At 41.0% G+C, this 22,755-nt stretch overlaps 1 protein-coding gene across 1 annotated transcript; it reads left to right on the plus strand.

The window, feature by feature from the left end:
• Window positions 1–738: 738 nt before the first annotated feature.
• LOC104153447 (sodium/hydrogen exchanger 9B2) lies at window positions 739–21,216 on the plus strand. Its single transcript, XM_009689353.2, has 12 exons — window positions 739–1,023; window positions 3,973–4,075; window positions 5,725–5,908; window positions 7,378–7,548; window positions 10,239–10,381; window positions 12,222–12,349; window positions 13,272–13,447; window positions 13,921–14,027; window positions 15,180–15,329; window positions 16,997–17,105; window positions 17,304–17,440; window positions 18,392–21,216. Exons 2-12 carry the CDS (start codon window positions 3,983–3,985, stop codon window positions 18,626–18,628), a joined length of 1,635 nt encoding a protein of 544 aa, XP_009687648.2. The 5' UTR covers window positions 739–1,023; window positions 3,973–3,982; the 3' UTR covers window positions 18,629–21,216.
• Window positions 21,217–22,755: the final 1,539 nt, after the last annotated feature.

The raw sequence follows: 22,755 nt of genomic DNA on the forward strand, positions 1-22,755 counted from the left end.
TTTTTTACACACAGAGCACTAAAGCACAGAGAAGTGAATTTATCAGAGATAATCTGGAGTTGGTGGTCAAAAAAAACCCAAAAGGATTTCAACGAAGCTTCTTATTAGCAGTGCTTTTCATGGATGTGTTAACAGCCAAAACTCTGAAATGTCTTCAAAGGTCTAGGGTTCTCCAGCAGACTTGCTACAATTACTAAACAAGATTACTCGTTAATGCTCTCGTGACCTCTTAATTCCCTGGTTGGTTTTTATGGAACCGGCTGATTCCCTTTCTTCTCCCTCCACCCCAGTGGTAATATGCAATGGAGTGTTTAGACTTTTCAGATCTTAAGTCAATCTTTTCTCTGGTGGGGGTGGGGGAGAGACTGGAAGGAACTTCCCTGATTCATGGTCCTTCCGGAAAATTCTGTCCGATCAAAAAGCAGCTTTAGTATTTTTTGTAACAGATTTCTAGTCAGCCCTAATTCTGTGCAATGCTACTTAGGAACAAAGCAGCAACGTGTTGCAGTTGAGCCTGCTTCCGCATGCACCCTGTCTGGCTTGCGGCATGAGGCTGAGAGGCAAGCGCTGCCCCGTCCCCTCACGTGCCCTTACAGACGAGGGGACTGCCCTCAAGTTGGTTTTGGAGAAGTTGAAATATCTTGATGGAAGCACCACAAACGTGCAAATATTTTTATTCAGATCCTAGTCCCCGCCTTGCCTGTACCGCTGTCGGCCAGTGGGGAGGGGGGAAGGACTCCTCCTGAGAGGGCAAAGAGAGAGAAGATGGCATCCGGGCAGCCTTGCAGCTCTTCCCCAGCTCCAGCCGGAGGGCTCCGCTGCCTGGCCCGGTGAAGCTGTGCCTCTCGGGGAGGGACTGTGGCAGCAGCAACCGCAGGGGAGGAGGAGCCAGAGCTGGCACAGAGCTGTTCCTGCTTTGGGCGAGCGGATCATCATCAGGGCATCTCCGCGCCGAGGCGCTAGCCGTGCTGGCGAGGCTGCACAGGGACCTGCTCTCTCCCGCTGACCCCTGCCATTCCCCAGGTGGGTTTTCTGCATCTTCTCCTCCGTCTGGTTGTGTCGCCATCCCCTGTGGCTGCAGGCGGCAGGAGGGGTAAGGGGTGGGGGACTGTTTGCTGGCCTTAAAGGCAGGAAGCTAGCCCGGGGGGGAGCGGGGGGGAGGCGGGGAGGGAGGTTGCATCGGAGCTGGCTTACATCTTTCTGTAGATGATATGTGTTTGGGTGTTTGTTTTTTCTTCCCCTTTTACCTAGTCATCTGCTTCATCTACTATCACTTTTTTTATTCTCAGTGTTTGTTGTTTTGGTGGTGGTTGTGGTATTTTATTTGCGTTCCCTTCTGTGCCGTCTGCGTGTGCAGGGCAGAAGTGTTGGCAGTCACCAGGGCGATGGAGCTAATAATACAGGCGCGCGCGTGCTGCGCCTGTCAGTCGTCTCCGAGCTCTACTCCGCCTCGCTTTTCTCCTCCCTCCCGATTAAAGCAAAATAAAATGAGAGGATCTAGCTAAAAACAAACAAACAAAAAAACCCCTTTCTGATTTCAAAATAAGGAAAGTGTATTTTTCAGGGATCTCCTAAAATAAATCTCTTACTGGTTGGTTTCCAAGATACAGGCCTTAACCCTGTGGTATGAATTGTGCTCCATGGCCTCTCAGTTTCTCTGATTCTGTTTGCCCGTGGGAGTGAGGTTTAGAGGGAAAAAGAAAAAAATCCTGGCCTGAGTTTGTGCTTGTGAGCTAGATACTCACTTTAGTCTTGTTAATACATCTAGCTGTTGCTCAGAAGTGACAGCACGGAGAACCTGGCAGGGTCAAGCCCTCTCTGTACAGAACAGAAAAGGGCAGTGCACACAATAGCAGACTCCTTCCCTGGCACCTTGAAACCATCCGCACTAAGCCAAAGCAGGAAATCAAATCTCCTTGCTCGATCAGTCATATATTCCCTTTATACCACTGCTAGCAGTGCACGCGGGAGCTGGAGTTGTTGAGAGGTAGACTCCTGTTCCTTGGAAGCATGAACTTATTTCATGTCAATGAAAACATCACTTGTGCAAAGCTGGATGGAGACTGTCATCGTCTTTCTGGTCTTCTCCCACGCCCAGAATCACAAAATTTAAGTGCTAATATCCTGAGGAAAAAGTGAACAGGAGCAGGGAGAACTACGGGTAGGTTGCTGTCTAACCCAGAATGCTGGTACGTACTGTTCTGGTCAGTAGCTTGGCGTTGGTGGATTCCTGGCCTCAGTGAAAAGACTGCCCTGGCAAAATCTTGAATTGATAAAAGTATCAATTATTTCACTGAAGAACTTTGAGACCACAACTATTTGGTTTCGCTAACAGTAATTAAAAGATAGAAGTAGAAAAGTAATGGGATTTGAATAAGTTAATATTTTAAACTTGAAAGAGAGCGAAACTATTGTATTAGAGCACGTTGAAACGATTTGCCTGTAACTCTGTAGTCTTTCTCTATGCCTTAGCCTTCTCGCAAACCACTTTCATATCAGAACTCAAACAAAACCACCCAGATGTTACAGTAAACCCTGTCTTTGTTCATGGCGTCAATCCCTCCTAGATATCAAATATATCTTTAAAAACTGAAAGGTTGATAATCGTGAGAACTGGCTCTCTGACTTGATTCCAGCAATTTAAGAAGGAATGAATTTCTTGGCTCAAAAGTTCTGGCCCGACTTGAGTGGTGTTTTTTATGGCCAGAATAATGTACTAGACTTCCAAAAAAAGCTGTTCATTTCCAGATTGCTGAGGTGCAGAGAGCTTTGCTGAAGCATGGTTGATGGAGAATGTCTGCACACCTTTGATATGACAGAGATGCACACTAGTAAGCCTTGTCTTCGGATATGTGTATGCAACTCTTACTGATGCAGACTTGTGAAAACACAGTAAATATTCTCTCACTCAGACGCTCTTCATTTAGTACGCTGATATATCTCTTGTTAGCATCACGTGACCAGAAGAGGACCTATTTGATTAAGGGACAAGTATAATGACAATTACCCACTTGAACTTGGAGCTTTCTTTCCCACTGCCCACAAGGTTCCTCCACAGGATAGGAGCAGTATAAAGTCAGTATACTTTAAAAGTATGGAGAGAATTTTCTTGTGCTCGTGGAAGCTCCTAGAATGATGAGTTCTGTAATTCTTGTTTGAAAGACAATATTCTAAGAGTAAGTTCTACTTGGACAAATGTAAGCAACACAGCTGATGGTTGCCTGTTCTGCGTGGTGCCAGGGAGGTGCTGGAGCGTGACCAGAGTCTCCTGGACCAAAGAAATCCTGCAGGCTGATTTGTAGGCGATTTGGGAATTAAGTGAGGCCTGCAGATTGGATTGGCGCAGTAAACCAGCTGACGCTGAAGATCTTGAGTCTAACAAGCATTGTTTATTTCTTGGATATTCAGTCCATGTGTTTATGAATAGTGATGTCTAACAGAACTGTGTTCTTGAAAAAATCCCTTGAAAATCAAGGGGGATCTGGTCAGGTTTTAGGCTAGGTGAAAAGTCTCCCCTTGTGGGTATGCTTTAGAAGTGGTACGTGTTGCTCTTGGCTGTTTGCACTGCCCTGTTCACAGGCTCTGTGGCACTTTCAGGACTAACGGTCCTGGCGAGAGGTGTTGACAGCAAATGACCTTTTTTCTGTGCTGATAGAAGGCATAAAATACATGTACTTTTGTGTGTGTGTGTGTGTATAGTACAGCTATAGTCTCTTGCACAGATCATGATTTTAAAACCTTTAGGGTTTGTTGTACTTTACAAGCTTAATAAGAACAAAAGACAGCGTTAGAAAAATTTTATGTGCGGCACACACAGGCATGCAAAAAACATTACATTAAATTCCAAATTGGGCTGTGGGTTTTTTCATCTGATCTATGGGGAAGGAAGTAATATCACTGAAAAGTATTGCATCTGGAAAATTGTATTATTTGCTTCTCTTTAATCTTTTTATTGTTTATTGCTTTCCATAGGATTGCCACAATGGTAAAAGAGGATATTGGAAATGAGAATGAAGAGTCTGAGCTGTCAGCATGTGTGGAAAATGGCATGATTCCCATGCACGAGAAAAGTAAGGTAATTCATTAGGCTCTGAAAGTACAGCTTTAGTCAGAGGAACTCTCCTTTTACTTTTCTTCCTTTTTCTGTTAAAATGCTGAAGGGAGTGTAAAAAGAACTCTCCTCCTCAACGAGGGAATTCTTTACAGTTAACAGATGTTCAGTTAAAAGAAGTCTGTAGTGCATTGGACAGTTGGAAATCAGTGGTTGCAATTTCAGCTTGAATTAGAAAATTAATCAGTGCAAGTTTTACAACCAGCTATGAAAAAGAACTAAATGGACTTAAGTTTCCTTCTCTGCTTTAAATTGTGCCTATCAGTGTGTTTAAAAGTTGTTCATGCATCTCTCTCTCTCTTTTTTTTTTTTTCTATCTATTACAATTCACAAAACAGCTTTAAACTTCCATATGCATGTTACTGGAGTTGACTCCCATGGCTTTGAAAAAGATTAGTGGTAAATGCAAGTAAGAATAAAATTCTTAATGTAAAAGATGCTTCAGAGTGAATATATAATATTGACTATGGAGATAAATGCTGTACGGCATGTCTTTGTAGCATGGGTTGCTGATGACTGCTAATCACAGGATGGATAACCAAGTAACTCTACGCTGAAAGCTCACAAGATTTGGTGTTCCATCCATGACAATGAGTAATAGATACACGTGTAAAAAAAAAAAAAAAAAAATATATATATATATATATATATACACACACTTATGTATGTATGTATGAGACGGAAATAGTGGGAAATGTGGAACTGCTACTGGATGAAGGCCAAACCACAGTATAGGCAAGAATTCCATAGCCATGTTATGACAACCAGCTGACATGAAGGTGAATAATTATAAGGGAAGGTAGATGATTAACTTGTCAAAAATAAAGACCCTGAAGTGAAGCAAGATACATACCCAAAAATGGTCAAAAGAAATGCTTTGGCTATGAATATGGATAAGTAGATGAATCAGTATAAGAGAGCAGTTTCAAGAAACCATTATTTGAGGAAAAAACTCCCAGGGTAGCATTTCTTCATCTCTTGACATACCAGTTTGAGCCTTGCAGCAATGGATCATGTGAGTAATGCTTTCACTGGCCATCTGTGCTGGTTTTTTTCTTTGCCTACTCAGTAGTAGGTTATGTTGTTTTGGTTCAAAGCTTTTTAACAGAAGCTAATTAGGAGTTATAGTAAAGGTTATTGTCTCACGGGAATGATGCTAATGCTAATTGTTAACTTTACTGTGGAATCCAGCCTGGACCAGAACCCTGTCAAACTGTAGAAAATATTGACAATTATTTAGTTCATACAAAAGACAGGCTGAACCCAGCCTGTTAATATTGTTTTTCATCAAATATGTTGATACCATCATTGAACAGGTGCTTATATGTGCTAGGAATGACAGGAGGTCTCTTGGTCACAGATAAAAAGTCAAAGGCAAGCGTCTTGCAGTCTTTCATATGTAGATCTTTGTACTGTTTTTTTTTTTAATTTGTTTATGTGTGTGTATTAAAAAAAAAAACTGACCCGGCCTGCAATATGGCAATTGTTTAATTACTGTAGTCATCAATAGATGGTACTGGCCTAGTGCATCACATCTGATGGCAGGCATCTTGTACACCACTACAAATTGTATACAGTGCCACTTCTGAAAGAATATTTTTGTTTTAATTCAGGAAGGGCCAACAGTGGACACGAAAGGTACTGATGGGAATGTACAAACAGAAGAAACTGCTCTCTTGAATCATTGTGCTCAGCAGCCTCAGGACCCGATAGCAGGACCTTCAACATCTGCAGGAACATTGAGGCAAATATTTGCCTGTCCTCCTCAAGGTTTACTGGCCCGAATAGTGACAAATGGTATGTAAGAAAGATAAAGTGCAAAATGTTTAGCTGAACTGAGAAATGGCAAATGAAGTACTTTATTTTCTGGATATGATGTCTGACTATTTTTCTGGAAAATAATGGAAGGAAATGGCTGTTTTATGTAGCACATCTTCTTTCAACATATTACTGGAAGAAATATTGGGGTAGAACAAAGATTGAAAGTTTTTCTTCCTCCGTCCTGTCTTCCATGTTAAATGTAGTAGGTTTGTCTTTGGATTGTGAATTGTTTTAATCAGAAGTAGGAGCTCCTAATTCTCTTCTTGATTGCTCATTTTTAGAGTGAGAGCATTATGATTATAAACACAGTGCATTTTTGGCACACTGGATCGTTTGTCGTGGAATTGAGGCTACAAACACAAGTCTTTGCAATGATACCTTACCTTCTTTTGTTTCTTAACGCTATACGCCTCAGGCTTGCAAAGCCAAGAATCTCATCTCCAAAGCACACTGACCCTTCTGTTTAAATCTGCCCTGCACTGAAGGTTCATACAAAAGAATGCCTGACTAACCAGTTATTTCCGACTCTTCCAAGCAACAGATGTTTCCTATGGATTTGACTGCTTCCACAGCCTCTACTTTCTCTCACTTGGGATTCTTAGGCTTGTAAATTTGAGAATCTGCTAACCTCTCCTTTACCATCCATTACACTCAAATAAGATTAAGAAAAATTCAGCCTTAAAGTGCAACACACTGTTATGTGGTTATGAAAAAGGGAATTTATTTTGCAAGTTTTTTTTATCCCCCTTCACTCTTAGGCTTGTATATCTATGCATGCCTGTTTCCTTGGATAACTGCCGGAACATGTTTGGAAATCTGCAAAGAGCATAATATTTTCACATTAAAAACTTTTTTCTCTGTATTGTACCTGTTTGCTGCGTCAAGAGAAATGCTTGTACTACCTTAGGCTGCCTAGAGACAGGACCCGCTTCAGAATTTTTTCCCCATAGATAGCAGTGCATTGCATGAACCCATCCAGCCACAGAATGATACTTAACTACTTTTAACAATGAGACTGGAGCCACAGTCAGTGGTTTGAAGGTATGCCAGGTTGTACAGTAGCAGGTTCTTATTGTAGTTCGTAAGAAGCTGAAGGCAGTTACACTGGTGCAAGATAAGTATTAGTGAAAGTCTTAGCTATAGGTTCAAAACCTGATTACTGCTTTCCACAGTGGACCAAGGCTCACTCGGTCCTTTTTGTTCCCTAATGATGCTCCTGTTTTCATTTTCTGAAGTATTTCAGTATATATAAAATCAGAAGATCAGTTCAGGGAGCATCAAAGCTTAAAGACTTTGTTATAATTAAACTTCTTTTTAAGGTAAGTGATTTTATTTCTGAGATTAGTGGTAGCTTTTTCCTTAGTAGAAAAGCATATGTAACCTAATAGTGAACAGGGTCATCCCGGAGAGCTTATTAAATGTGGATATTTCTTGTGTTGTTCCAGTTGTGATCGTGGTCCTGGTTTGGGCTGTGGTTTGGTCCATCACTGGGACTGAGTGCCTCCCAGGTGGAAACCTGTTTGGAATTCTGTTTCTTTATTTTTTTACTGTCATCGGAGGTAAAATTTTTGGACTCATTAAAATACGAACGCTGCCTCCTCTCCCCGCTCTTCTCGGTAAGACATTCTTCCTTCTTTTCTTGCTATGTAGTTTAATTGTTCAGACAGTCAGGTAATATCTACCTAGTAGGTATATTAGGATTGGAAGCATGCAAACTGCATCCTGCTCAAAATGTGTAGCTTTTTCCAAGTGATTTGTATCTAGTCCTCTCGGAGAAGGTGCAAAATCTCCCAAACTGGTCCAGATGAAATAGTGCATATGTTACTGAGACTTTTTGAATTCTTGGAGGGCCAGAGAATTGTATACCCAGACATTCAAAGTTTACTGTCCTTTCGATCTCTTTTATTATGGTTTCTTAAAATCTGTTTATAATACCACTAAACAGCAGCCTTAGTCTCGACCTCCTGTTAGAATGGAATAATTAATTCATAAAGAAATTATTACTGAGCTGTTTTGCATGCATCTCATGCAGGCCATGAAAGTGCTTTCCAAAGAAAATGCTAACAGGATTCCTTTCTATAAATCCAAAAGCAATTTTTTTTTTTTGCTATCGTTATGTCAAGTAACTGAAACCTGAAAAATTAAATTCACAACGAATACTTATTCTTAAAGTTGATTTTGACTCAATCATAAGTGTTTCATATCAACATCTTATTTTATTTTACATAAGACATTGTCATTTTACATAAAATTGTAAAATACAATGGGAGATAAGAATGACATTAATTTTGACCTTCTTAGAATATTTTCAAACTTCTTTCCTAGAGGAGATTTTGGTTAGATCAGTACAGTACTGTAAAGTACTTTGCAATGCCAGTGGAGCTGAAAGCTAGCTGAAAAGCACAGATGTGACTTGAAACCTGCATGTTTGCGGTGTAGCGCCTCACACAATCCTAGTGGTTACAGAAGAAGGGCTAGATAGCTTTTACACAGTACTGTTCTGGCGGCATGTGTGTTCTGGCACTGCTTAGTTTCGCAAATGAGAACAAATTCAAAGGAGAGGGAGGATTTGCATGTAGTGTGCATGCCTGCAATAACGTGAACACAGACTTGAGCAAGCAGGAAGCTTGTCCCTTCTAAGTAAAAACCCATCCCCCCTTAAAGAAAAACTATGATTTCTGACCATTTGGATTCTGCTTTTTAATTACATTTGTATCTGAAAGTTACGAGTGAGCATGAAGCTGCTTGTCAGACAGGTAACAGAACAGAACAACAGAAACTCGAGCGTGACAGCACACGTCAGTTGAGTTGCTCAGGACAGAGTTCGTTGTTCAGATTCCCAGTCTTTGAGGCAAATTGGAGAAATCTGTGAGTCAGAAGAAAAAAAGAAAATGTGTTTGAATATTCTGTTCAACATTAAAAATACAAATCTCGTACTCTGACATATGACTTCTTGCCTTTGATCCATCTGTACCAGGTGCAGGAGTTTAATGTGGCTCTCAGCCCTATGTAACTCATGGTGAGCCTCTATCTTTGAAGAAAAGGGAATGAAATTGTCACTGAAACAATCAGATAGACATAGTACACTTTAGGTGTATATTGCAGAGAGATCTCTGCAGCAGGCAATATGGAGCAGAACAGTAAAGATATCCTTTTAAAGTGGGTTTTTTGCTTTGTTAAGCAGATTTCTAGATCTGGGCAGCTCCAGCGGCCTGGACCTCACGCAAACATTGCACAGGGCACGTGATCGTTATGTTAGCCCACAGGCTGATATAATTAATCTGCAGTGCCTCATGATAATTATACCACTTTTTTTTTTTTTTTCCCCTAGGAGAGTGTAGGAAGATCAATATCCAAAAGTTTATAGAGTGCTTCAGGACAAATCAAGTCCACAGCCAAAGCTTACAGGCTCACACCAAGCTGTGAGCAACCTATGCACAGTGTGTGTTTACTTTTGGTCTTTCTTGGTTTCCCATTTCTTAATATGGCTAATAAGAAGTTATGCCACAAAAAATGCATCTTTAAATCAGGCCTTATAGTGGGGAATTTTTGCAGGTTATATTTGAAGTTATCCTTTTGCATACTTTTCTGCCCCTTTCCAAGACTATAGTTCAGATAGCAAAACTGTCTAATCAGAGACCTCCTGCAAAGCTAATATTTGCAAAAGGCTGGATCTTGGAAGTGGATCAAATAGAGAATAAGAGCAAGTTCCTGATTTCCCCCCTCCACCCTTTGCATAAATGTTGCACTGCCAGAGCATTTTAAAATCTGTTACTTCACGATCAGCCATTTTAGATTAGATTTCCCAAGGAACTCGGCTTTATGGTTCCTGTGATACCTGCGTTCCTTCCTAGGAGGGTCTTAACAATTTTCAGTTCGTGAAATAAATGTCTAATTTTAGATCAATTTTTTTTTGTTTTCTATAGTTAAAACAAACTAATAGGAAAAATACCTTTTAAGGATGCAGAAGTGTCTCTGTGCATGGTACGTATGACCTGCACTTGTTGGACGAAGCTGAATTCTGTTTGCTCTTGCTAGAGCTATGTTTCAGCGTCCTGCAGATGTCTACATTGGTAACCTGGTGTGTCCTAAACCTCTTTCATTGCTTTAAACACATCTCTGTCTTTCCTTGCCTCAGTCCTCATCCTTAAAATGATGCTGATGATACAGAGCAGGAATTGTTTCTTTGTCTCTCGTGAATATATGCATAATGCAGTACATCTGCTTTTAAGAATTGTAGGTAAGCCTGTAATGCAGTTTAAAAAAAAACACTAATTTGACAGCAGCTTGTTTGTTTTTCTTTAAGGGATGTTACTTGCTGGTTTTTTCATCCGAAATACCCCAGTCATCAGTGACATCATCCAAATAAACCTTCGGTGGTCTGCGGCATTGAGGAATATTGCTCTTTCCATTATCTTGACCCGAGCTGGACTTGGCCTGGATCCAAAGGTACGGGACCAGCTATTTGTGAAGCAAAACATAGTAGTCTTCAAAGATATTAAATAATTGGTTCTGTTAAAAGTATTGAAATGTTCAGTCTTAAAGAATTTACAAATTAGAGCTTTACAGAAGGCATAGTTTCTATTGCACAGTCATATGTTAACCACAGTTGGCAGTTAGATTTGTAGAATAGGTGAGCAATCCAAAAAAAAAAATACCTGAAGAAATCTGATTTGTCTGCCTTCCCCTTTATATTAGGAAAAATATATATATTCTGACCTTTGTGAGCAGGACATCTTGAAGACATGCAGTCCTTCATGATGGGTCAGGAAGAGTTTACGCTCCCTGACAAACTCCTTTTGTGTTTTACACTGATAAATCATAACAAATAATGAAGGGAGCCTCAGTCCTAGAAGGAGAATATTGTTTGTGGTGACACTGATCAAAAAAAATCTTCAGGTTTTGTTTACTTTTTTGCACTCATTACAAGTTTTGTGCAAACCTATTAATATTGAAGATTGTTCCTGTAGTGCAGCTGGAATCATGCTTCACTTTACACAAAGCCCATAATGCTTCTGTGAACAAAAAGCGGTTCTCTTCTACACACTGTAGAACTTGATATTCTATATATTAATGAAGGCAAGATTTTGCTTGATCAAACTCAGCTGGCTGAAATAAAGTTAAATCATTATTGACCCCTATCTATTCAAGCTTCAGGAGCTGTTTAAGGTTTATATAAAATTTAGGTCAAGTTTAACTAGCTCGGGTCAACTAAACTGATTTTCTTAACCAAGGATAAAGATTAGAGTTGCCAATGCTTAAGACTTTTCTAAAATAGAGTTCTGTTATTCTTTAAATTGCCCATTTTCCTGGATTACTATTGTCCACTTTGTCAAGATGTTACAGTTTGCATTAGCATGGATTGTGCATTGTTAAACACAGCTTAGATGCCCACTTCTATGAGATTGCTTTTCTCTCTGATCTTTGAAAACTTTTTTGGCCAAAGGAAATCTGTCTTTGACTCATGTTTCTGCCATGTGGCGATCCAAACTAAGTCATTTGGACTCTGTATGGAGCAACTGGAAAGACAAAGATTCTGGTGATTCTCAGGCCTAACTGTGACGGGATAAATTGTGCTAGTGAAGACTGTAGCTCGTGATTTTTTTTTCCAATGTCAGAGCTAAGGAAATCTGCTTGTCCTAGCAGAGTTGCGTTTGTGACTAATAAAGGCTGTAATGAGCAAATACTCTGTTTTAGAAAAGTTGCTGGACAGAAATTGCTGAGCCAAATGTAGCTTATGCTGTCCTGGATATCAAACAGGAGGCAGTTGAAAGAGGTGCTTGGCTCCTTTCTCAACGTTTAAGTAGTTCTACAGCTTTTCATGATATGTTCGTAGACCTTGGGATCATTTTTGGGGGTGCTCATACAACTTGTGGGATTATGTCAAAATACAATGTTTCGTGGGCAGAGCAAAGGACCTAGAGTAACTGCGAGTGAGTCAGTTGTGTTAGGGGTGCGCTTTTCAAATGGATCCCAGCTACTTCAGCCTCTGGCATTTAGTTTGCTCTGCACAAGAAGCCAAAAAGAATTCTCTGTCTCTCTGTACTCAGATGTGCAGGATCCTTATGAAAGCCAGATCCAGTGGGTTTCACTGCTATGCTTGTGATTTTAAATCCAAATCTGGTTGTGCTTGAGCCTGTCTCTGGCTTAAGACTTGTAAAAACTATCATAAACTGTACTGCAGCTCAAAGGGGGTTCTTTAGTAAACCATATCTGATCTTAAATATTTTTTTTCTCTCTATGATGCCACAGGTACTGATACTAATATCTGAATGTGCTTATATTACAGGCACTTAAGAAGCTGAAAGCAGTTTGTTTACGGCTGTCTTTTGGACCATGCCTCTCGGAGACGTGCACAGCTGCTGTTCTTGCCTACTTGTTCATGCATTTACCATGGCAGTGGGGTTTTATATTAGGGTAACAAACTCTTTTTCTCCTGTATAACAAAGGTGACTGTTTTCCTGCTTCAGCTAAGAGATCCAAACACAGTTTTATTTCTCTGACAATCAGGGACCTCAGTTTAATGCCAGTTAACAGTGGTCTGCTCTGTGGTGAAATATGATGGAAGACGTGCTTAGTCCCTGTGGTTGTTTGTTTACTATCCCTATCTGGCTCTGTGGCTGATTTAAAGGTCATGTTACCAGGCTGTGGAGGAGTACTTGCATCATTACTCTTTTGTTTGTGATCTGGGCCCTTAAAGAAGGAAGAAGGATGATGCAATCCCTTTTTAACCACAGCACGGAGGGGCTTTAGGGACCGAAAATGATACCACAGTAGGAAGAATCTTTGTTCTGCAATTCAAAACTTCCACTTGAAGAGACGCACATAAGACAGTCTCCCTGTCATAGTTGAGAGTAAGGATATGGCATTCTGGAATATCCTCCTCATCGAGGACCTTTCACATCTAGATTCTGTCTAAACTGGTAGACTCAGGCCAGATCTGTATATTGGAGGAAGGTGGATGATTTTCTCCTTCTCTGCCACATGCTGATTTTCATGAGAAGAAACTAGACTCCTGAGTCATAAGCATGCCTAGATCAGGTGCCTCAATTGGACAAGGTATATTGGGGATATATCAGGGCACACACCTGGCTTGCAGCGTAGACTCAAGTCCTAGTCCACGGAGCTCTTTATTTTCTATATACCATTGAGCTGGTAGGAAGTAAAAGCTGACTGTGAATCTGCATAGAAATACCTTGTAATTGACAAGGAAAGATAAAACATCTCAAAGGTCTGTGTATTTAGGCTTGAAAAGAAGCAGAGTCGGAATGCTTTGAGGTGTTTTGGGTTGGTTTTTTTTCAGTTATTTTTGAGAGAGAATGAAACAATGTGTGTTCAGTTTTGTTCTAGGTGCTGTTTCCCCTGCTGTCGTGGTGCCCTCAATGCTGATATTACAAGCAGGGGGATATGGGGTGGAGAAAGGTGTCCCAACTCTGCTAATGGCTGCCGGCAGCATTGATGACATCTTGGCCATTACAGGTTTCAACACCTGCCTTGGGATGGCTTTCTCTTCCGGTATGCTTGTTAATCTGTAGTTGGTGAAAGCCAGAACAAACGGTCTCATTTTGAAGAATGTGTGTTCTGTTATGACTGACTGGTTCGTATCTTAACAATACCCCCATATATCAAAAGTCTTGATGTAATTTTGTCTGCTCTCAGAAGTTGTGGGTCGCAAAAAACTCTGGGAGAACTTTTTCCCCTGACTGCTCTCTGGGCTGTCAGCTCTGGTCCCTGCAGTCCCAGCATAAGTGCTTTCAAACTTCCCTGGGTCTGGCTGTGCTCTAGCAGTGGCTCTTTCTCTGGCACGCTTTCTTGGCATGAGCTTGTAAAGAGAGAAAGCCACACTATCCAGTTCTTTCAGGCCCGTAATTCCCTCATGAACCCCTTTGCTCCCAAATAATTTAAATAACCTCATAGGTCTAACAGTGTTTATGACTGAAGGGTCTGCAGGTGAAGAGTTACTGAACCCGTTCAGCTTTTGCCAATAGGTTCTACTCTGTACAACGTGCTCCGCGGAGTGCTGGAGGTTGCTGTCGGCATAGCAGCTGGGGGGATTCTGGGAATATTTCTTCGGTATTTCCCAAGCCATGATCAGGTAAAAACTAAGATTTGATTTTTTTGGAGGTTCTCTTTAAGAGGATACTATTCTTAAATTAGTAATTCCCAAGCTTTGAATGAAGCTGTTTTGGAGGAAAGCTGTGTACAGTGCTAATAGCTTCCAGATTGTAAATCCCATGAAGTTCTGTGTTTTATAGTAGACTACTTGTTTACTGCAACAATAACAATACATGATCTCGGAGTTCTTCCCAGTGCAGACAGTGGGGAACCCCTGCTCACCGTCATGGTCCCATTGAAGCTGGTGGAAGCGTTCACACATGAAGGGAAAAGAGTCTGATTCCTATTGCACACAGTAAAATAATCAATAGGATTGATATGCTTCACGTTGTCTTCTATAAGACATTTCCAGTAGGTACAAGAGCAAAAAGGAGCAAAATAGACAGATAATGATATGCCAAATTACTTAAAGCCCGTGAACACTGATTAGAACATCTGATTAGCCTTCAATAAAAACTGAGCTTATATAAAGTGATAGATGAGTTTGACTTCAAGTGACAATTAACTGAACAGAAATCTGTGCAAGAAAGATCCATTCTGGATTACTGAGGTCAATTTGAAAAGCATCTAAAGCCCTCAGTGGGACCAAATTTTCTTCTTACTAAGTAATATGAAAAATGTGGTACAGAAGCCCACCTGATAAATAGAAATGGTAGAGCAGAGCTGCAGAGTTCATATGATATAACTTGTCTGCAGTGAGACTAGATCAAATAAACCCAGACTATTCCTGACAGATGTTTGTTCAACTTGTCCTTAAAAACGTCTAGTGGCAAGGATTCCACGCCTCCTTGGATAAACTGTTCTAGTACTTGACTGTACAGTTATCACAGAGTTGAAGTAGGGCTGTTAGAACAGAATATCGTGTACCTTGTGCTACAAAAAGCTGTTTGTGCACAAAGATTTCAGAGAGGCAGAGGAAAAGAAATATTAAACTTTGAGACTGAGTAGTTTCAACCCACATGAGTAGTTCAAGTCCTACTTGAACCCAAATGAGTAGTTCAAGTCCTACTTGAAAGCTTTGATTCCTTCATTATGATACCTTTTGTTACTGTCAAAATGAAAAGTAGTAACATTTTTTTCCCTCCGTTTGTAAAATGGATTTTTTTTTGTTCATTTCTTTCCTTTGTTGCAGACATCTCTGGCATGGAAGAGATCGTATTTTGTTCTGGGTCTGTCCATGTTTGCTGTTTTTGGCAGCATCTACTTCGGCTTCCCTGGATCAGGAGGGCTCTGCACGTTAGTCTTAGCTTTTGTTGCAGGTGTGGGATGGTCGGATGAAAAGGTGAATGTTTCCATAAATAAGCATGCCACACCAAAACTCACTGAATGCACAGCCTAAACAGGAGTTTGGACTTCTGGCAGGAGCGGTAATGGTGCGCTTGCGAAGCTTTAAGGGATGCACAGATTTAAGCACTATTATGTCCTAATTTTGGAAGTCTTTAACATTTAGCGTAACAGAGTTACGGTCTGTGTCTGTATGTGTCAATACAGAGCGTAACATATACTGGCGGAGAAAAGCTCACTTAGGAGCTTATTTTAGACACCAGCACGTTACCTCTTAAGCCCTGTTAAGGTTTACTTTTCAAGTCACTTGACTAGGAGTCCAAAGCTTTATGTCCCAGCCCTGTGACAGGCTCCCTAGCCTTACAAAGCTGCCTAAGGTCAGACTTGGAAATAGGTGCCCAGATAGTGCACCTATAGCAACTATAGTGCGCCTGGCCTGAATGCCCTGGGCTTTTTTCCCCTGTGATTTTGGGGGGTGAAGAGGGAAAACAATAGTAAGCCATCATCTCATGTCTCCCAAATCCTGGGCAGTGCCCACGTTAAATGGTGATGTAAAGCCATACAAGCTTTCATACAAAGGTACATACAAAAAACACACCAAAGACTGCTCCCATTTACCGTAGCTGTCTTATCAGATACAGCCAGAGAGGTCTGCTTATTGTATACTCAGTGTATTACTAAGATTTTCCTGCTGAGCTTCTCTAAGGCTATGACACTGCCTTGTGCCTTCCCTGGTGGAAATGACTTAGCAAGTGCTGTCCACAGAAAGCAAGGAACACTGTTCCCATTGCTAAAGCAGTTAATGGGCAGTAAGCAGAGGGAAGTGTTGCTAACATCAGTAAGGAAGATCGTTTTTCCTCTAAAAAGGAGGTAAAAATCTTACCTCCAAAAAGGGTAAGATAATAGGGAAAAGTGAGAGAATAAAGAAAAATGTTGAGGTCTGTATTTTCACCCTCTCAGGCCTGGACATTCATTTGCTATTGTAGGACCCACTTAATTAGAAACAAGGTATTAAATATACAAAAGTACCTCTTCACATAAGTAGGAGTGTGAAGCTCAAACGAAAAGAGAAAGCATGGTTTTGCACTTGCACAGCACATCACACTGAAAATTCAATACTCTTCACTAATACGGGATTTCAGACTTCCTTAGCCTAACTTCGCTCCTGTTCACTCGGAGCGAGGCCTCCAACTGAGTGCAGTAGGAGCAGAATTAGGCTGCTACTGAAACTTGGAAGATTTGTCCCTGCTAAGAAATAAATGAAGGAACACCTTTAATCACACAGTTCCTGATGGCTCAGCAGCTTTGTGACAAAACTTCAAAACACGTCCTCTTAAATACTGAAAATCAACTATGCTTTAATTTTCTCCTCTAGTTTGCAAACTGCTTTGTTACTATTCACATATGAGTGATTTTTTTTTTCTTCTTGAGATAACCGTTCATTTACTAGCAGAACTAGATATTCTCTGACCTCTGAAAGGTGTGCATCTTACCTTGAATCTTTTATTATTAGGTTAAAGAAAAAGTTCATCATAAACTGAGAGTCTGAGGAACAATTCTGACCAGTCTATGATACGTTTTCACCTTGTCCTTTGATTAATTGCATGTTGTGTGTACTTGGCCAGGTTTTTGTGAATTTACAGATTATTTCTGTTTTTGTTGTAGAGGGCAGTAGAAAAAATTGTTGCAGTTGCGTGGAATGTCTTCCAGCCTTTTCTCTTTGGTTTAATTGGAGCAGAAGTATCTGTTATGTCTCTTAGGCCTGAAACTGTTGGTAAGATCATTCACTAGTTATCCAGCTTTCATTGCTAGCTTCCAAAGAATCTCCATACAGAAGTCTAAAGCAAAGCAGTCTATGGCCGCCAAAAAAAAAACCAAAAAACAAAACACTGTAAAGCTACAGTTTTAGAAAGCTTATTCCACCCAGGCACCTATGTGCAATAATGCTGAGACGTCTTTGTCTTTGTTGTAGGGCTCTGTATTGCAACGTTAGGTATTGCCCTTGTTGTACGAATCTTAGCCACGTTCCTGATGGTGTGCTTCGCTGGGTTTAATTTCAAGGAGAAAGTATTTGTCTCGTTGGCGTGGATCCCCAAAGCCACTGTCCAGGTAAAACAGTCCATCACTTTCGTTACGAGCTGTATTTATTGCCCTTAGTAGAACTCTTCCTGGCTAGCCCAGAAGTAAATTGAGGGAAGAACAGGCCCGTTAACAGCAGAGTATAGTATTTGCATTATTCATATTCTAAACAGCTCAGCTCTAAGTCCGCTAGGGAAGTGCAGGGGCCTTCCTCCCATACAGTGTAAGGGTATAGGTGGTACTCTTGTCAATGAGTGAATTGTACATACAAATACTTGATTATAGAATAATTATTCTTCAGATGTTGCAGATTGTTTTGCCTTTACATACAGATTTTGAGGGTTTCCATCTTGTACTACATGAATTGTCTGCTGAGACAGTCGCACCAGAGGCTCAGAAGGATTTAGTTTGTGGTAATTTTAAGAAGGGGTGGTCTGGCAGTCTTACTGCTAGAGAAGCCTCAGGCAGGTTGCATTCCTTTTCCTTTATTTTCATGATCCTAAGTCATTTAAGACTTTGTCTCATAGCATGATTGTTTGCCATCAGAAGTTATTAATCAAAACAAGCAAGAAATATTGCAAGCTTCATAAACTAAACTTTGAGAAATTGCTACTAGCTGACTGCTATCAGGATACATTCTCAAGGTATGGCGTTTTGACAGCAATATATAGGTCTATTTCATTAATTATACCTCCTCCAGAAATGGGATAACATGGCAGCTCAAAAGTGTTTTTCATAGGGGGCAACCATCCAGATTAACTCATTAGTTCAGGAAATTCAAAGTGTAGTCAAGTGTAAATCATTACCACAGATGTAGTATAACCCTTACTCTTCTACATACTGCCTAGAAGCTAAGCAGATGAATGAATTAAAAGAAGCGTAGGGCACACACTAAACATAAACTGAACGGCTAGCCCTTTTTTTCCTCTCTCAGCGCTAACAGTTATGTGCTCCATCTCCGCAATGCTTTCTTTCCTGCAGGCTGCAATAGGTTCCCTTGCCCTGGATACTGCAAGAAGTCATCAGGATGAGCAGCTGGAAAAGTATGGAATGGATGTACTGACAGTAGCTTTCTTGGCAATCTTGATCACTGCTCCAATTGGAGCCCTGGTTATTGGCTTGGCAGGGCCCAGACTTTTGCAGAAGGCTCAAACAAATAAGGAAGATGAGGAAGGTGCGGAGGCTGGGGAAGAGCCAGAAACCTGTGAGCGTTCGTAAGAAAGATGCGTACGGGAATACATTCCTTCAGCCCCTGCTACGTTTGATGAGTAAACACTGTGTGTCTTTAATCTTTCTGGAGGAAAACAAAACAAGTGTCCGTTATATCTGCTATTTTAAAAGCAGCCCTGGTGGAGTTTTTCTAAAATATTTTTAGCTGTTGATTGTGCCTTAAGAGATGAATAAGCTAAACATACAGTGAATAGGCTGGCCAGGCAATGAGTCACCGGATAAGTTAACAGTCAACAGTTATTTGAAATGTGTGGGTGTGAGGCCAGGGAGAGGAGCTGAATTGTTCGGGCATGGAGTGGGGTCATGAGGTGGAATATAAACAGAAGAAAAGGGAGATTAACATGATTAACTTTTGGTGGTTGGAACTGGGCTGTGAGATGACAAGTTCAAAGGCTCAAGAAGTGTGACTTCTGAATTGGACAGGGCTGTTCACACACAGCGAACAAGTCCGGCCGCTGGGGTTGGTGATTCCCTCTCCCTCCTCGTTTGGGTTCCAGAACTTGCCCATAACTCATGCACTCCTTTATGCCTTCAAGGGACTGTCAGCTCTATCACAGCAAGAAACAGCAAGTTGTATCTATGTGCTGAAGGAGACAGTTGGCTCTGTCAGGGACTATGGTAACATAAGAGTTGCTAGCCCTGGCAAAAGAGCTGAGCTTGAAATTTGGATGAGGGTGGCCGGGAGGGTATGAGGACTGGCGAGGGGGTTGCGTAGGATTGGGACGGCTGCTGCTTCTTCACCTGTGTAACCCAGCCTTAAGCACAATACTATGTAAAGGGAGGGAAAGCTAGCTCATCAGTCACAGAAGTGCTGTTTCCCGTGTTCTGGTGCTGATCACTGTAGAACAGAGGGACGAATTGCAGCACGTGATCTGGCCTGTCTCACATCTGCGTTTGGAAAACTGCAGCAAGGTAAAACAGATACTTGCTAAATCTGTATAGTCAGTTAGTGCTCATTTTTGCAAGAGGTAGCTAGCTGGGTTGACTGTGGACAATGGAGGCCTCTCAGATGCAGCAGAGCGTTTTTACCTCTTATTCATGCAGAAAAATGATAGAACTTGAAATGAACAGCCTTGAAAATCCAGTGCTGAGAGGAACAGTACAAACCAAACAGAGGCTCACCTCACCTTCCTTCAAAAAGGCTACTATGTGAAGGCAGGCATCCTGAGGGGAGTCAGTGTTAGGGATGCAGTGCTAGCGCGCTCAGGATATCTGCACAGGTGACGTGGGTCTTTCTAGACATGCAAGTTCCATGCAGCTGTGGATCACAGTAATGACTGGCAACACTCATCTTGAGTCTCTTGCCAAAACATTTCACCAGGGGGAGCAAAAAGCTCAAATTTTTTTCCTTCATTCTACTTAATAGAGATGCTTCCTGCACAGTCAGTGCAATATTGTTGACATTTGATTTTTCCGGTATAACCTGTTACAGCTTGCTTCCTCTTTTCCTTGACTGCCCTAAAATCAGAAGTAAACTCCTTTGCTGATCAAAATCCTGCTCTTGCCTTTAGCTTTGGTACCGGTCAGGTTTTATTACTGTCTGTTACAGGTAACAGCAAATCTTTCCTATTCTGCTACGTTTTGTACCACGGAATAGCAACGTAACTAGCCCGGAGTAGGTCATTCCCTGCTCCAGCTCTAAGGCATGGAGTCAATACAGCATCCTGGCGTCAATATAGCATCCTTCAGAAACAGGGATTTTTATTTACTTATTTTTTTTAATGAGGAAATGTTAAATTATGCCTGAAATTGAAGTGGACAGTGGCTGCCTGTGGAGTTCTACACTACAATATATTGGACTGATTGTACAAGATACTGTTTAGAATGATGTATCCAGAAATGTTGGTATCTGTAAGTAGGAGTAATCACTTATTTTAGCTCTTATATTTTTAACAAGTAATGTAAAAAAGTCAGAAAGTGGTTTTAAAAGAAAACTGTCACACATTTCTGAAACTGTATTATTCGCAGAGTGTATGTGTATACTTGTGTGTACAGAAAAATTATAGCGCAGTATACATGCCTTTTGTATATGCCTTCCTTTCCAAGCCAAAAGGCAAGCTTCCTGAAAAATACTGAAGGTTCATAGCCTGTAACTTCACTGCAGTGAAGTTCTTTGGTAAGTTTTCTCCTAACGTTTGTAAAGTACAACTATTAATTTTCACCAAGTTTCCTTACCATACATGTTACTGTTCTCGCTGTTTCCATATGGAATGTACAATCTTTAGTTAGTTCAGTTTGTCCTCATCCCCTTACCAGAAAGGAGGATGCTTTCAAACTGTGCAGATTGAAGGGCTGCCGTGCTGCACTTCCTGGTTACTGTATCAACCATTGACTTCTGTGCATGTTCTCTGCCCTTTGAATGGCTAAGGGAAGGCACTCAGTTACTTAAATAGGGGTAGCTTCATGTATCTGGAAATTGTAATAGCTGTGGAGGTGTTACCTAATTGATAAAATGAGGGATTATGGTGTTCAGTTCATCTGTGGCTGTTTGTAAAACAATGCGTTTGAAATGGAGGTAAATGGTAGTAGAAGCTGTATGTGTTGTATGTGTTTTATAAATTTTTATGTTCCCTGAACCTGTCTCAATGCAGTCTCCCAATGTATTCGTTAGAATCATTCCCACCATTCTGAATGCTTGAATAGCTGTACTGAAAGCATCTTGTTTTCTAATCTAAACTCCATCAAATCAGCTTTCCTTTTCTCCCTGCCCTATGTGTATGTTTCTTCCTAGACCTCCATCCCCAACCCTTATTAAATCTTGAACAAGAATCAGCTGGAAGCTATTATGTTGTCCTGCAGCTGTAAAATTAAAAGCATTAATGCTTTATAATGCTTTTCTCCTTTGTCTTGCAGTAGGGAACAAAGCACTTGTTTCTTGCCCTGAAAAGAGACATGGTATTGGCGCTGAGAACCTGTGAACTTTTTTTTTTTTTTTTAAAGTATCAGGACTATTTCAGCTCATTTTTTTAAACAGCAGTTAATTTTGAGATAAGATTTCACTTTTCATCTGAGTTTGAGCTGATGGAGTCATGACAGTTAAGGCCACCTCCCTTTTAACAAAATGCCATGAAATCATCCATGAATAATGCATAAATTTAAGCCAAGAAGATCTTTATGCCATACCAAAGAGTCTCGCAATTGCAGCAAATAAAATTAGAGTGCAAGGCGTAGTAAACTGTAACTGAAGGAGTCCTGCTCTCACAGGACATAATCACGTACGTAACGTGGCAGAAGACTAAGCACTTGATGCACGAGGAATTCCAGAAGGGTCACAGAATCGTTTAGGTTGGAAGGGACCTCTGGAGATCATCTAGTCCAACCTCCCTGCTCAAGCAGGGTCCTCTAGAGCATATTGCCCAGGATCACGTCCAGACGGGTTTTGAATACCTCCAGCGAAGGAGACTCCACTACCTCTCTGGGCAACCTGTTCCAATGCTCAGTCACCCTCACAGTGAAGAAGTTTTTTCTCAGGTTTAGGTGGAACTTCCTGTGGTTCAGTTTCTGCCCGTTGCCTCTTGTCCTGTCGCTGGGCACCACAGAGAAGCCGAAAGCCTCTGCAGCAGAAGGCTCTGACAGCGCAGCGTGTTCCTGTCGGCCTGTGGCGGGCAGTTACAGCAGGCAGTGTATGGAAAAAGACGGATATTGGCCATCTGGAAGCAGGAATCTGCACAGGCCAGGGGATGCAGTGATACTGTAAACATACACAATCACTGTTTTCTCTCTCTTTTTCAGCCAAACTGAGCACTGACGTCTAGAATTAATTGTGAAACACGTGGTATAATGTGGCCATGACATAGTGAATGATACAGTTCTTATATCTTGCTGTTGTGCCAGTCGCGCTTTAAATACATTTGTTTAATATTTGACACAAATTGGACACCTTTCTCCAAGTATATTTGTTTTACAAGTTTATTTGTAGGTTTATTACAACCATTGTTCAAATTCATAATCAAAAGAAAGGTAAGCACTCCTGTTCTAGTAGAGTAAAAAAGGTGCGTTATGACATGCAAAGTCTTGCTTTCCCTGACTTTGCATCAAGACTGTGAAGATCTGATCCACTGCTTTTTGTCCTGGTCTTCATTAGAATTACGGGCAAATCTATCCCTTTGTCTACA

This window comes from Struthio camelus, chromosome 4 (assembly GCF_040807025.1).
Source record: "Struthio camelus isolate bStrCam1 chromosome 4, bStrCam1.hap1, whole genome shotgun sequence".
NCBI classification, from domain to species: Eukaryota; Metazoa; Chordata; class Aves; order Struthioniformes; family Struthionidae; genus Struthio; species Struthio camelus.

Coding starts and splice junctions, on each gene's coding strand:
- LOC104153447 (XM_009689353.2), top strand. CDS start 3,983: ATGGTAAAAGAGGATATTGGAAATGAGAATGAAGAGTCTGAGCTGTCA. Junction 4,076..5,724: donor CCATGCACGAGAAAAGTAAG/GTAATTCATTAG, acceptor GTTTTAATTCAG/GAAGGGCCAACAGTGGACAC. Junction 17,441..18,391: donor TCCCCAAAGCCACTGTCCAG/GTAAAACAGTCC, acceptor TCTTTCCTGCAG/GCTGCAATAGGTTCCCTTGC.